This window comes from Triturus cristatus, chromosome 2_1, assembly GCF_964204655.1.
Source record: "Triturus cristatus chromosome 2_1, aTriCri1.1, whole genome shotgun sequence".
NCBI classification, from domain to species: domain Eukaryota; kingdom Metazoa; phylum Chordata; class Amphibia; order Caudata; family Salamandridae; genus Triturus; species Triturus cristatus.
In genome coordinates this window covers 1049467688-1049483347 of record NC_140581.1, presented here as the reverse complement: position 1 = coordinate 1049483347, position 15660 = coordinate 1049467688, and the positions used below count along the sequence as shown (strand labels likewise).

At 45.7% G+C, this 15660-nt stretch overlaps 1 protein-coding gene across 1 annotated transcript in view; it reads right to left on the bottom strand.

Annotated features, from left to right (window-relative positions):
• EGF (epidermal growth factor) overlaps nt 1–15660 on the bottom strand; it is a 732085-nt gene that overhangs the window by 318965 nt on the left and 397460 nt on the right. Inside the window, exon 13 of the mRNA XM_085635667.1 lies at nt 10900–11123. Coding sequence (XP_085491793.1) covers nt 10900–11123 — 224 coding nt within the window. The remainder of the gene's footprint in view (nt 1–10899; nt 11124–15660) is intronic.

Below are 15660 nucleotides of genomic sequence, written 5' to 3'. Positions count from 1 at the left end.
GGCAATATTCAAGCAACGATCGCCTGCTCTGGCTGATTTCGCCTTCTTGGACCTTGTGTGCAGTGCAGATCCTGGGGCAGCACTGGGAAAGACGACTCTCCATACTACTGACTGTGTTGGTATTCAGAGACTTCCACCCTACCTGTGTGTGTCGCTTCCTGTTCTTTTTTGGACGCTCCTCTTCTTTGTAACATTGGACATGGCACTGGGTCGATGGGTATGCATGGGTAGATTCGCAAAGAGTGGCCAAGGATAAGGCTGATCCTTCAGAGGTGGTCATCTAATAGGCGGGCGGGCTCAGGGGTTGCGTGCTCTCACGGCATAACTGTTAGTGTAATAGGCGCATAATGCTCCCCATTCTTCTTTGACATGGTCGATTCTGTGTTGCTTATTGTTTGCTTTGGGGGAAAACATATTGTGCGGGAGGGAGAAGCCGGGGGCATGTTTTGAAGGCCCTCCTCCAGTTTATTAATATTCTCTCTACCCCCCCGTCTGGTGGGGTTTCTTTTCTTACTCCTCTTTCTCTGTTTCTTCTATATTTCGGGTCTGGTTCCGGGGCGACAGGCACACTGCTGGGGGGGGGGGGGCCGTACTCATCTGCAGAGATGCAGGGTGGGGGGTTGGGGGAGGGGATCCTTTAGTCTTTAACCCTTTTTTTCCATGGCCTCCTTTTTCTTCTCTTATTCTTCTTTGTCTTTCTTTTCTGGGATCAGCATGGTAGAACTCCTTCGTTGTTAATCGCTGCGTTTTCATGTGTGCCACAATTTCCGTGGTGTTTTCTGGGTTTTAGGGCAGGGGACTGCAGGCGCAAATGGCCGTGATATTCCTCCACATCCTGACCTTCCTGTTTCAGCGCCATTGACTAGATAAATTGCTGTTTATTGTTGACGTTTATTATTCTGCCTGCCATTTCTTGCTGCTGGGAAACTGTTTGGCACCTGATCCTTCCATCCTCCCTTATTATAAAATGAAAACCTTTTGTATCCTGGTCTCCTACTTGGGCTGTTCAGTGGCCGAGAGTATAATAGCATGGAGATTCTGCTCCCCGAGGTGCTGCCTGTGATAAATATTGATTTCTGTTACTCTGACTGCTTAGCGGCCGGCCCCGGGGGTTGTAGGCCCATACTTGTTATTGGTTGAAATGTCAATAAAGGTTTTTCAAAAAAAAAAAAAAAAACACTGTAAGACCATGAACCACGGATACTTATATATCTGCTCTGCCATAGATGGTCTCCAGGACATTTTGTGTCAAACGGGTGGGTATGCTGAAAATTACAAGCTGAAATATTGGAATGCTGACACATTTTTGAGTTTATTATTTTTTTATTTTGTTTCTATTAGGTTTCCTCCATCTGTTTTATTATCACATCCAATTATGTCTCGTCATGTGTTGTCAGTGATACCAAAGGTCATGTGACATCACTGCCTAAAGTTGCACCCTACTTGTGTCATAGATGATGGCTCCCTGGTACTGTGGCTGACAAAATTATTGCAACCTGTCCACACAAAACCTCAGCAGTAAATAGACTGTAGATGCTGGAGAATTGCAGCATATTTTAAGGAAATGAAGCATGTCCTCATGGACATCATGTAGGGGTTGCAGCTGCGGTCCCTGGCTTGTCCTTTGCGATCACTGTCACTGTTTTTGATACCCCTGGCCACAGAGGCGTAAATATTAGTGTCAAGAACACAAGGGAAGCCCATTTGTTTTATATTGCACAAATAGTGAATAATGTCTTATTATGTACTATTAATGTAATTAAAAAAAGGAGCAACTGGAGCTGGATCTAGACTTTTGCTGACATGTGTATGAGTGAGTGTGCTTGTTGTTGCGATGGTGCGGTAGGTCGCGCCAGGCACTAGCGCCACACCCAGGGCCGCTGCAAAGCAATTAGAGACACCACACACTATATTGGCACTCGTGTGGGCCGGAAGTCCCGAGCGACCCCGGCCCGTTTATTTAAGCTCTCTGGCCACGCCTGGCCAGAGAGTGTTACAATGTGTGCAGGTTCTTCCAGGGCTGGATCTCAGATGTGGCGAGCGTTGACTGACTAGACCGCTACATCCCATCCCATATCGGTCCATGACGAAACAAACAAAACAAGTAGTTAACATGCAAAATCAGCAAGCCTGTGGTTTGGCCTGGGATTGGGCCTCAAGTCATATCGGCGTTGACGAGTATTCTGGTTCATCCTCGGGCTGGCCGCTCCTGGTTCACTGGGCGAATCCCTAGGTCTAGTGTCGGAGGCCAGGGGGACAGCTGCTGGGCTCAGTGTTGGGTCATCAGCTAGATCCGTGCTTACCTCCTCGCGCACTGCCTCCCCACTGCTTGACAGCCCCGGCCTCGGCCTTTCGACTTCTGACACGGGGACCCTCTTGAACCACGAAACATTTTGGGTGATGATCTCCCCATTCTTCTCAGCAGTGATGGCTGTACCTCTGACTGTCCTGACAGTCCATAGCCCTAGTCCACTGCGATGGTTCCTTACCAGGACAGCACATCCAGGCGCCATTGACCGATCGGATCGTAGGGCTCCTGTTCTCAGCTCAGCTCTCAGCTACAGGGAGGGTGTCGCGACAGGGCCCAGCCAACATCAGCGACCATGGGGATCACTGGGTTGTGCAGTGAGGGGTACTCCGGTACTCCCGGAGAAACTTCTGGAGGGCGGCTTCTGGGTCTGATTGTTCGGCCACCGCTATACTTAGAACTTTGTTCACGGTCCGCATAAACCATTCAGCCTCCCCGTTGGCCTGGGGCAATTGCAGAGTGATGCGGTGATGCTTTACTCCCAGCCGGGCTGGGAAGTCCTTGAACTCACTTCCTTGGAACGGGGGACTGTTGTCTGTTTTGACTACGTGTGGCAGTCCAAACAGTGCAAACGTTTTTTCCAGCATCGGCTGTAGGTGGTCAAACACATGGAGGGAAGGAATTCCATGATGGGGCATTTTGTGTAGCTGTCGATCAGGACCGCCGTGATTCGCCCGTCCGAGAAACTCCCAAAGTCAAGACTCACCCACGACCAGGGTGAGGAAGCAGGATCTTCAGTTATCACTGGAGCCGGTGATTCTGGCTTTCCAGTGAGTTGGCATGCCCTGCAATTTTGCACAACAGCATCTACTGCTTCTTCAAGACCAGGGAACCACACTTTTTCCCTCATCTGGGACTTCATCATTCCCGTACCCTGATAGCCTTTGTGCGCTAGCACAGTTGCTCGCTCTAGGAGGCTCAGGGGGATGACGATGTGTGCTCTTCTCGTACTTTCCAGAACTTCCCCATTCGGGCCCGATCTGACTCATACCACCCGTTGACGTTGTGGAGGAAACCTTCCCATGACCCCCTTTACAAAGCGTCTCTAACTTTTTGGAGGACCATGACGTTGCGCATGTGTGCTTCGATTTCTTCAATGGTGAGGGCACTGGGGCAGGCCCACTGGGATACCATGTTCACAAATTCTTCGGTCTGTCTCTCTTGATCGGACTTGTCCTCTGCCGGGCCGGCAGGGTGGAGTGACAGGAAGTCCGCAGGGTTCTTCGTGCCCGGCCGGTAAACCAATTCTAGTTGATAATGCTGGAGCTGGATCGCCCATCTCTCAATCCTGGGCGGCGAATGGGGAGCAGTCCCTTTGAACAGCGGGAGCAGTGGCTGATGGTCTGTTACCATGCGGAACGGGTGCCTGCTGATGTACAGATGGAAGTGGTTACACGCCCACTTAATAGCAAGCGCCTCTCGTTCGATATGCGAGTACAGGGTCTTAGTCGCGGTCAGCGCCTTGCTCGCGAAGGCCAGCGGGACCCATGTTCCTGGTTCCATTTCCTGTGTCAATAGGGCTCCTAGCCCCACTGGACCTGCGTCTACTATCAGCTCGGTCGGCCGTGTGGTGTCGAAATAGACCATGGTCATTTTTTCCAACAGCACCGACTTCACCTTGCTTTTTCTTCTTCTTGGCCCCATCTCCATCCGGTATCTTTCTTCGTCAGATTTCCTAAAGGCTCCGCGATGGTGGCAAGATTGGGTATAAACCGTCCACAATACATTGCCATGCCTAAGAAACTCCGAACCTCCGATGCAGTCATCGGCGCAGGGGCGAGCTGGATAGCTAGCGACTTCCATGGGTCCACCTTCACCCCCTCTTGGCTGAAGACGTTTCGAGTGGCTCGGAGTTGACGATGATGATCTTCAATTGTCGCGGAATGTATTAAAATGTCATTACTAACGTTAGGCACACCTTGAAGCTCCGACAGAACTTTCCTCATGGCATTCTGGAAGATTTCTGCGGCTGACGATTTTCCAAAGTTCAGTCTTTTGTAGCGTCAGAGCCCCAGGTGTGTTGAAAACGTGGTGATGTATCTACTCTCTTCCACTTGCCTCAACTGGTGATACCCCGCGTTGAGGTACAGTTTAGAAAAACCAACGAGCCCCATTGAGATCGGCCAGGATATCGTCGACCGATGGTGTAAGATGCCTCTCTCTCCGTATCGCCTGGTTGGGCATTCGCATGTCGATGCAGAGCCTGATTTGGCCGGGCTGCTTCAGCTTCTCCGCTATGACCATGGATGATACCAGGGCATTGTTACTTTTTCTATCACACCCAGTTGTAGTTCTTGTTCCACTAGCAGGCGCAGGTGAAAAGGTATACGCCGGTGCTGCAGGGCGACAGGCTTCACTGATGTCTCGATGTGTAGCTTTACTAGCGGTCGCTTCATGCTCCCTAGACCCTTGAACAACTGTGGGAACAGCTCAAGGATCTCCTCTGTCTGTAGCGTCTTTACGGCGCTTGCAAATGTCACCAGGCCCAGGTCTTCAGCAGTGTGGCTTCCTACTAGTATGTCTTCTTCCCTGTTGACCACGTGGAACGTTATCGTGACCTCGTGATCCTCCGACTTCACTTGGACCGTCATCTTTCCTTTCAGGGGAAGCGGCGTGTGAATTCCGTACGTGATGATTTTCACTTTGGATGGCGTGAGCGCTGGTCTCAGGTTTAGCCGTTTGTATTGTTGGCTCCCCATGACGTTCACCGATGCCCCGGTGTCAATGAGGGCCGTGAGGAGTGACCCTGCGATCCCGATGGTACATGTTGGCTGAGGTCGCAGCCTTCGTTTGAGGTCACCTGCAAAGGATATGAGGTAGCACTCCCCTCATCATCCGTGGACGAGTCTTCGAGACACTGCCTGCGTGGTGTCGGTGTCCTCGGCATCCTCAAGGCTTCGGGCTCCTCCAGTGAGACGTGTCTCACCGCTCTGGCTGATGGTCTTCGTCCGGGCGTTCCTTTGCTTCTTATTCCACCTTGACATACGCTCGCAAAATGAATGGGGATCCTGCACTTCGAGCATGTCTTGGCCTTTGCTGGGCAGTCGTCTTGAGGGTGCTCTTCTTTCCCACAATAACCGCACTGTGGTCATCGCGAGCTTCTTTTAGGCCATTGTCCCAGACCACCGCGAGTTGGCATGCGAGCTGCGTCCACTCGCTCTGTCTTGACTGTCACTATCTGTTCTGCCGGGTGGGTGAGCGCGGCTTCCATGGCAGTCGCCTGGGCCTCCAACAGATCGTGGGAGGATGCCAGGATGAGTATGTCCTCTAGGGTGATGCAGGGTTGTCAGAGGATGAGGGTCCGCAGGGTCTTCTTGCGAAACCCCTGAATGACCTGTGCTCTCACTTCCTTGGCTTGATCATCTTCGGTGCACGTGCTGGCCAGCTCTCGTAGGCATACATGAAACGCGTCCATGGACTCTCCCTCTTTCTGACGGGTTTGTCGTAGTTTAAAGCGTTCATAATCGGGATTGAGTTGGGAGTCAAAGTGGGCGTTTACCGCATTGACCACAGCCTCGTAGTCCGCGGACGGTCCCGTGTTCGGTAGATGTGTGAATAGCTTGTAAATTTCGTCCTCTGCAAAATGCAACAGCAGCGACCTTTTTTACTGCGCCATCCGTTTCCCTCGTGGCGATAAAATAATTGTTCAGTCGACCGACCTACACATTCCACCTGGGTGACCCGGTGGCCGGATCAATCAGTTCACTGAAGGGGGAAAGTGCACTGACTTGAGACTGCAGGTGGGCTGGTTGTGCTGCAGGGGTCGCTGGCTGCGGGGCTGCCGCTGTTGCTGGGTCGAACATGGCTGGGTTTTGCACGACGGTCTTCCTCGTTCCGGCCTTTCCTTTGGTTCACTTCTTGGTGGAGCGCTGGGTTTTGCCAGTGCTTGTTTATTCCCCTGACTGAGCTGGTGGCAGCCTGTTGTCTCTGAGGCCAGGTGGCCAGGCATGAGTTGCAGGTCAATTGCGGGGTGCTGGCCGCATGCTTCAGGGCCTGAGGACTCGGGAGTGGCAGGGTGCTGCTGCGCATGCGCGCACTTCCGGCGTCAGCGCGGGCTCGACCGGGCCTCACCGGCCGAGCCCGCGCTGATGCTGGCACGTTGTTGTCTAGTTCTGGGGCACAGGTTGCAGATAGACGCTGGGGCGCGTGTTCGTACCTCAAGCCACCGGCCGGTGTCTTCTGATGCCTCCCCTGCTGGGCGGACACGATCCGGTACTCCTGTCCAGGCTTCACGCGTTGCCACGCGGCCCGCGCGGTGTGCCTTTTGAAGATGCTCCGGCAGTCCGCCGGACCAGGTGCAGTGCAGAAGATGCCGCTGGGAGGGGTCACGATGCTCCTTGATCCCACCCTCGTTGCCAGTGTCGCGATGGTGCGGTAGGTCGCACCAGGCACTAGCGCCGCTGCAAAGCAATTAGAGACACCACACACTATATTGGCACTCGTGTGGGCCGAAAGTCCCAAGCGACCCCGGCCCATTTATTTAAGCTTTCTGGCCACGCCTGGCCAGAGTGTTACAATGTGTGCAGGTTCTTCCTGGGCTGGGTCTCAGATGTGGCGAGCGGTGAATGACTAGACCGATACACTTGTCAGTATGTGTGAGAATGTGTGTCTGTGTGTGTGTGAGTGATTGCCAGAAAGTCAGTGACAGGTAGTGAGTGACAATGAGGGATATTGAGCCTCAATAAGTAGTTTTGAGTGAGTAAGAGTGAGTAAGAACTAGTGAGAGTAAGAGTGACTGCAAGTGAGAGTTGATGAGTGAGAATGAATGAACTAAGAAGGAGTGTGAGGGACTATTAGAGTGAGAGTCAGCAATACTACGTGTGTGTAATTTTTAGTGAGAATGAGTGAGATCAACATTGAGTGCAAGTGATTATGAGTGAGTGACAAGGTACAAGTGAGTGAGACTAAGAGTGAATGTGAGGCAGTTTGAATGAATGAGTGAGAGTATGAGTGAGTATGAGTTAGTGAGAAAGTATGTGTGGAAGGTAAGGGTCACCCATGGCATATAGAAGGCATTAATGGCAACATTTTGGCACAGGCATATTGCATGTAATTTTGGCATTACGGGGGGCCCATGGCATAAGAGCGGCATCCATGGCAAAATGCTGCCCTGGCATAATTGAGGTAATTTTCCAACATATAGGGGCACCAAGAACACAGCGCCAAGAAACCGGTTGGTGCACATGTGCTTTAAAAATATTTTTAACATAACATAATGAAAATATGGAGTCAGTTCCTGAGGAGCATTTCATTGGCTCGGCACATCATGAAGGGAGGTGAATATTAAATGAGAGACCTTTCAGAGTCTGTGTTTTTTTTTTAGCAAATTTATGTGAAAATTGTGCTTTAAATGCACTCTATAACCCGATTTAGCCCGCATCTTATTGACCCATTCCATTAGTAAGAGGACTAAATCTGTTAGCCATTTCTGTAATAAAAGAGATCTAGCTACTGCCATTGCGATATATACAAGTTTGACCATCTGGTCTGGGAGTAGAAGATCTGGGTCATAACCAATAAGGATCAGTTTATCATATCTTAAACATTGTAAATCACATTCAATTGCAAGAAAACCAAAAACATCTTCCCAAAATGTTTACATTTTTAATCACTGTAACATAGTATGAGCCCAATTAGCCGCCGGGTGACTGATACATCTAAAACAATGAGCTGAAGAATTAGGGTACATTTTCTGCAAAACGGAAGGTGTGCGATATACTAGCCATTTACTGAAAAAAAGCATCCTACGCCAATTTGCACCTCTAAGTGTGTTAAAATTTAATCTATTAATCGTCATCCAAACATTCATAGAAATTTCAACATCCTCCTGGTCAGACCATTTTTTAATTGCTTTCTGTGCAAGGTCCAAACTCTTAACCGAGGTTAAGCATTGTTTCCACTGACCCGGTTTCCTGTCAGATGCTACTAATAGTAGATCATTGATTAACTGGCTTGACCAATTCAATTGGGAAACATCTAAGTCTGAGAAAAATTTGTATAACATATTATAAGATCCCAATAGAATAAAATCATTCGGAGCTCGCTGTAAAATCTCATGCTTAGATAGCCATTGACATTTTGCAGAAAATCACCTACTTGGCGGAATCCTATCATAGCCCATTTTAACGTAAGTTCGGTAGAAGATACGATCCCGGCTAAGGGGAGTATCCCCGCCAAAAGAGTACCTGAGTTAATGGCCGGGATAGAATATTTCTTAAACAGTGCTTGTCGTTTTTTGAATACCCAATGGAGGCACTTATACCTAACCAGTTTAGGGGATTTAAAAATTGCAAGCGGTGATTGAATCTGATTTTCTTTAAGCATAAGATCCATAAAACTCTTAATGAAAAATGTACTTGTGGGGGAGGCTTAAATCTCGATAAATATTGTGCAAAATATGCATAATAGTAATCCTTAAGGTTTGGAAGCGCTAGCCCTCCTTGTTCCTTCTTCTCGTATAAGGTGCTAAGTGCAATGCGTGAAGATTTCTTTGCGCATAGAAAAGTGGTAAACATTGACTCTATTTTAGTAAAAAACAAACTTGATAAGGTGCATGGAATAGTTGAAAAAAAAAAAAAAAAAACAGCAAAGCTTGAGTTTTCCGAATTAGTGGCACATAATTCAAGTGGTACAGAACAGAGACTAAATTCGAAAAATACACCCCGAGATATCTTTTCGGGTTAGAATTAATACAAAATCGAATATCTATATGTAAATCGCTGGTCACCCCGCCACATTGAATAATTTCAGTTTTATTTTTGTTAATACGATATCCTCCTAATGTCTCAAAAGCCTCAAACAATTGAAAAACTCTAGTTTGAATTTCCATCTCTGGCTTAATCAGGAGCATTATGTCGTCAGCATAAAGCTTCAGTTTTGACATTGATGGAATTGGGGGAGAAATTACTGGACAGTTCCTTATTCCGACCGCCAATGGCTCAATAAAGAACGCAAAAAGAACTGGCGACAAGGGGCACCCCTCTCGCGTACCACGTTTCACTTTAACCCGACCAGCTATTGAGGTGTTAATAATTATATTGGCTTCGGCATTGCCATATAGTCGCTGGATCAAGGACAAGATTTTGCTGGGGATGCCGAAATGGTCTAAGATCATAAATATGGTATCCCATACCACTAAATCAAAAGCCTTTTCGGCATCAAATAACATCACCATGGCAGGTGTTTTATGTATCTCAAAATAGTCAAGTGCTTCTGCCAGATAATGCGTATTGGTGGCTAATTGTCTCCCTGCGATGAAACCATTTTGGTCGCTATGTATCAAGTTCGCAGCGTGTTTATTAAATCGAAGGGACAGAAGCTTGGTCAAATTCTTGTAGTCTGAATTAAGTAATGTTATTGGTCTATAGGAATTTGGATCGTCAATATTTTTCCCTTTCTGTGGAAAACTCACTATATTCCCTTGACCGAAAGATTCTGGCACCTCGCCACCTTCTAACATAGAGTTAAATAATTGAGGAAAAAATTCTGCAAATGAGCTTAAAAAAACCTTATAAAATTCGGGTGGAAGCCCATCCGGGCCACAGGCCTTTCCATTTGGCAGATTTTTAATTTCGCCAACATATAGGGGCACCAAGAACACAGCGTCAAGAAACCGGTTGGTGCATGTGTGCTTTGAAAATATTTTTAACATAACATAATGAAAATATGAAGTCAGTTCCTGAGGAGCATTTCATTGGCTCGGCACATCATGAAGGGAGGTGAATATTAAATGAGAGACCTTTCAGAGTCTGTGGCTTTTTTTTAGCAAATTTATGTGAAAATTGTGCTTTAAATGCACTCTAGAACCCGATTTTTTTCTAAAAGTTTTTAGGCAAGCACCCCCTTGAGACCTGATTTAAGAGATCTGCTTCACTCATTAGCTACGAATTAGAGCACATAATGCTCTACACCAATTTCAAAGATCATATCAGCACCCTACTACAGGTTGTATCTAAAACAGACACGTGTCTGTGTTGTGGTGCTATATTAATCAGGCTGTTTTTGTGAAACTTCAACAATGTCAAATATCGTGGGGCCATCAGGATAAGTTCATGTGACATCACAGTCTGCGAATAGTCGGGGTCATAGGTCACTTCCTGTGATGTAATTTCCGCTAACCTTTCACATTTTGCTGAATCAACGTCAATACATGCACTGCTCACTTTCCCGGTGTTATTTGTGTTAATGGGAATTGTGAGGAACTACACAATTAACTGTAAGCATCCCAGCAAGCTCATTGACAAATGCCATTAGTAACTCCCTTCATACTGCAGTTTTGCACATTGTCATTTACAGATGTACACATGTAAATTGTGCACTCACAAAGCTTTGGTTACTCTAAATAATGTCAGGCTTATCTCTCAAAGCTGGAACATTTTAATCTCTCCAAAAGTTTCATATATGTCCCAAAAAGTTATTAGAATAATCCTGACATAAAAATCAAATTTGCCACTGCCAGACAGCATGAGGGACAAAAAAATTCCTATTCTTCCATGACTATGCATTAGCTCATACACCCTCATATTCCTAAAATATGATGGCAGACTTAGACATAACAGTATTTTAGGTGATCTAGAACCCTTAAACCTCACCTACATCATTCTGTCTGAGGATTCGGCGACTGGAACCATCCAAGTTGGCAGTTTCTATCATTGATTTCTTGGCATCGCACCAGTACAGCTTGTCTGTGAGGTAGTCAATCGTTATTCCGCTGGGCCAAGCCAGGTTGGTGTTGGCTATGACCAGCCTCTCTGATCCCTCTAATGAAGAGCTTTCTATCCGGGGGTGGTGCCCACGGTCGGTCCAGAATATTCGTCTTCAATAAACAAACACATAGAAAATTGAAATAAATATACTTTCCATTTAACGGTCTGCCTGTAATAATATGCACTGTGCCTTGGGTCTGAAGAAAAACAGCACACTTTTAAATCGTCAAGCCGAAAATTATGCAAAACGCACCAAGCTTTCATTTCTACTCCCAGGCCTTTAAAAAAAAAAAAAAACGCTTTAGGAAAATGCTAAACATGCACAAAGGATATTCAATAGCTTGCCATTAATATGACTCGCTTAGATGCTGCCATAACAGTAGATTGTGCCGAGTTTATAAAATGTATTACTTTCTTCAGCTACATATTCTCGATAAACTAAAACTGAACTTCCTTCTTCATCATATGTTCATATAATACTATATAGAGAATGTATTTTAACAATAAACATATGCTTATGAGAAAATGGATGTCATTACCTAACAGGAGATCTACAAGTAAATGTTTCTGTCTTCAGCGTACTTCATTGTTCCTCAGTGAAACATTTAATAACTGATATGTTGGACACTCAAATATTCTTCCCTGGGAACCAAGGCTCACTGGTCCCAGTTGTCCAAATATTAGCACGATAGGATGCATTTCTGAAAATTAATCATAAGCTTCACATGTTTGCTGTGGGACATATCAACAACAATCGGCGATAATTATCTCTAAGCGCACTTAGCGCTAGGATAATTATCGCCGGCTAGCGTGAATTTTTATCGCTGAGATAGCGTGCTATTAGCAACGCTTATCTCAATAGCGATAAAAATTCTCACGCTAACAGGCTAACGTGAGATTATCGCTGGAAACCCAGCAATAATCTCACGTTACCTTGTTGATAGGGACAGGCAAATTTAGCCATGATATCCTCCTTCCATAGGATATCATGGCTAAGTCAGAAAAATACCAGACGTAAAAAAGCAGCGTTAACCGCGGTTAGCGCTGCTTTTTTTGTCTCTAACAGGGTTAGCGACATTCTTGATAATAGGAGAAATGTCGCTTAGCGACATTTCTCCTATTATTTTACTCTGAAACGCCCCCTTTGCATCTCATTAGCGATGAAAGGGGAAGTGTAGAGTAAAAGGGTGCTACCATGCAAATTTGCATGTTAGCACCCTGTTGTTGATAGGGCGCTAGTTTTATCTCTCCTTTTTTGGCTTTTAAAGCCAAAAAAGCAGAGATAAAACCCTTGTTGATATGCCCCAAAGCTACTTACCGATGAAAGATGACTTCTCATTGGATGAAAACATTCGGAGCTTCAACTTTGTAATAACATGTTCTTATGTCTTTTTCATCATAATAGGGCGTTTCTGGCTATCTGGCACCCATTCTTTCTTATATTCTCACTTGACCCACTCCTGCCCACTTGCTGTGAGCGTCTTCTGATGGTGATTGCTGTTGCCTGACACTTTGCAGTTGACAATTTATTTACTTTGCCCTTACGGGGTGCGGCTACTGCTGTCTCTGGTTTCCTATTTTACTGAGATTTATTAAGTGAAGTTGCTACTGCGACTGTATACTAATACTTATGGAGAGATGAGTTTCAAGAACTACTCTTCATGGGGAGTTCGATTTAATTTGATATGATTTCCCTTTGATCTTGCTCTTTTCCAGGAACTATTTAAGGGTTCTGTAAGGATAGGTTACTTTTAAATAGCATAGGGACTAATTCCTTTATGGAACACATCATTGTGCTATATTGATGAGTTCTATAACCATATTATCTGATTTGCCAATTGAATAAAAAGAATTTACGAATCTCTTAATGGGAAATAGAGATTTGAAACTTTCCTAAAACGTTCATAATTGACGAAGCTTTAATGTTAATGATTAATTTGATTTGAGCTGGCTTCCATTTGCATACGATGGCAAAGATCTTACGCCTTGAAGAAGAAGAAACAATAGCGTGGAGTTGGAGTCGATTCCTGTAAGTGAAAGGTTGAACTTGTACTGGAGAGAAAATGTTGACTCTTTCTGCGCTATCCATAACATGAGATCAGTAACAGAAGAGTACTTTCAAAGAAGTTGTACGCATCACTGTCAATGGTTTCCCTTGTCAGAAAGAAGATCCCTTTTCTAGGACTGATCATAGAACATTAAATATTCAGACTGGTGTTGCTGCATATGAATCGAAAAGGATGTAAATGGAAAAAAATATGTTTATTACCTTTATTGATTGGAGTATACTCAGGCTTTAGAATTGCCTATGGTGTTTTGTCAGTAATTGCCCAGACCTCCCCTCCCTGGCCCATATTCTTATGTTATTCTACAAGTTCCCTGGGTGCAGCGGAAGAGGAGCCGGTCAGTGCCACTAGTTATCTGCAATTTTACCCCATTATCAAAATGTAAGAAGCATTGGCCAGCTCCCAAGGAGGCCGCAGCGCAGGCGGACTTATTACATTTTGAAAGTTTGGGTTAAAATATTTCACTTGGATGTAATGGCACAACACAATCATCAGCACCTGCAATAATGCTCACCAGGAGAATGCCAAGCTGGGGTTTGCAGTTCTAAAATGCCTCATTTTGCCCTCTTCAAGAGAGATTGTGTCCCAGGATGCAGGTGAAGAAGAAATGATCGACCTTCACTGCTTCTGTGGTAAACCCAACCTTCCTAGGTTTACCCTGCTAAAGTCTTTAGCTACTACACCTACATTGCAGGAATGGTTTTTTTTTGTTAACATTGCATGGTTCCGGGAGGGGAGACAGGAGAAAGAGGAAGAGAGCAAGAAGTAAGAGGAGAAAGAAAGAGACAGAGAGAAAGAAAGAAAAAGAGAGGCACTTGGGGAGGCCTAGTCAAAGAGGGAGAGTGTGGGGACAAGAAATAGCAAATGAGGAAAAAAGCAGTAAAGAACAAAAAGAAAGAGTGTATGTCTAAAAGACAGGAAATAGAAGTAAGTGTGTAGGGGTGCAAGCAAAAGGCAGATAAGCGGCAGTCTTGGAGCATTAGTGGCAGGCCGACATCATGCAAGCTGTTTTTTGTGGGCCTTTGCTCGATTATGGCTCGGCTCGCCCCGCAAATTCTCTGGTGCGTACACATCTATGAAATTCCTATAGGACCAGAGCTTAATTTGTATATTAAATAGTGCTGGTGCTCAAAGCTCTACTCTGAAAAATATGGCCGGTGCAGTTAGATGAGTGTACACGGAATACCAAAGCTGCGTAGTCCCATATCACCTCATGGCCTTGTTAATCCAATGACAGGCACGCTCTGCTCCTTAAGCTCACTCTTACAGGTCCCTATATTCTCCCTTATAGTCAATTTTTTCTTTTATTCTCTTCCTCCATCTTTCCCTTTTGCATGTTTTTCTCTTTCTTGCTCATGAAAAATGTATGATGCAGGAAAATACCTGCCGGTGCCCAACAGTAAATGCTTTACCCCAACCGACAACCACCAGCTTAAATTAAGCACTAAATAGGGAAATTTATAATGTGCTGCACCCTGCAATCAAACAGACAAGATGCCTAATGTGCACTCACACACGCATACTGCTCACCCTACCCTCACACAGGCACAACGATCACCATACACTTATACAGCCACAATGCTTACACTGAATTCATACAGGTACACCATTAACCCTCAACTTAGTTCGCCCATTGCTAACAAAGGCACACCGCTTAACCTACATGCACACAGACAATACTCACTATACCTTTAATAAGACCCACCCCTCTCCCTACACTCAAGTAGGCACAACATGCATGCTACACTCACAAAGGTACACTACTGACCATTCCCTCACACAGGGCCACTGCTCATCCTGCACTCATACAGAAACTCTGCTCACCCTGAACACTTACACACCCTCTGAAATCCTGCATTCATAAAGGCACAGGGCACAGCCACACTGCTTACCATACACTCACCTGGACACTCCCCTCAGCCTTCACTCACAATACACACCACTAACCCTGCACTCACAATACACAATACTAATCCTGCACTCAATACACACCGCTCTCTCTGCACTATCCATTCACACCTCTCATCCTGCACTCACAATAAACACCTCTCTCTAAGCACTCATCATACACACAGCTTGCCCTGTACTCAGAAAACATACTACTCACCCTGTACTACTAATGCACACTGCTCTCCTGGGACTCACAAACCATTCACCCTACTTCCACAATACACACTACTCTCACTGAACTAACAATAAACAGTGCTGGCCCTGCACTCACTATACAACCTTCTAACCCTAGTCACAATACACACTTCTCTCCCCCCACTGACAATACACACCCCTCTCTCCTTGTATGTATAATACATGGGAAACAGCCTTTACAGCGAAGGGTTTACAATGAAAAACCCTTTACAACCACAGTGATTTCCAACAATTTTTTAAACAAAAAATGTGCCTTTACATAGGATGCCTTTTACCATGAAAATCTGATGAATGTATAGATTTTTTAGGGTTTAGAGTGGTTATAGGTTTTTGGGTGGTAGGGGATTTTTTTGGGTTCAGGGTGGGTATGGGTTTCTGGGTGGCATGAGAATTTTAGGCTTTAGGGTGGGTATGGGGTTTTTGGGTGGCAAGTGCA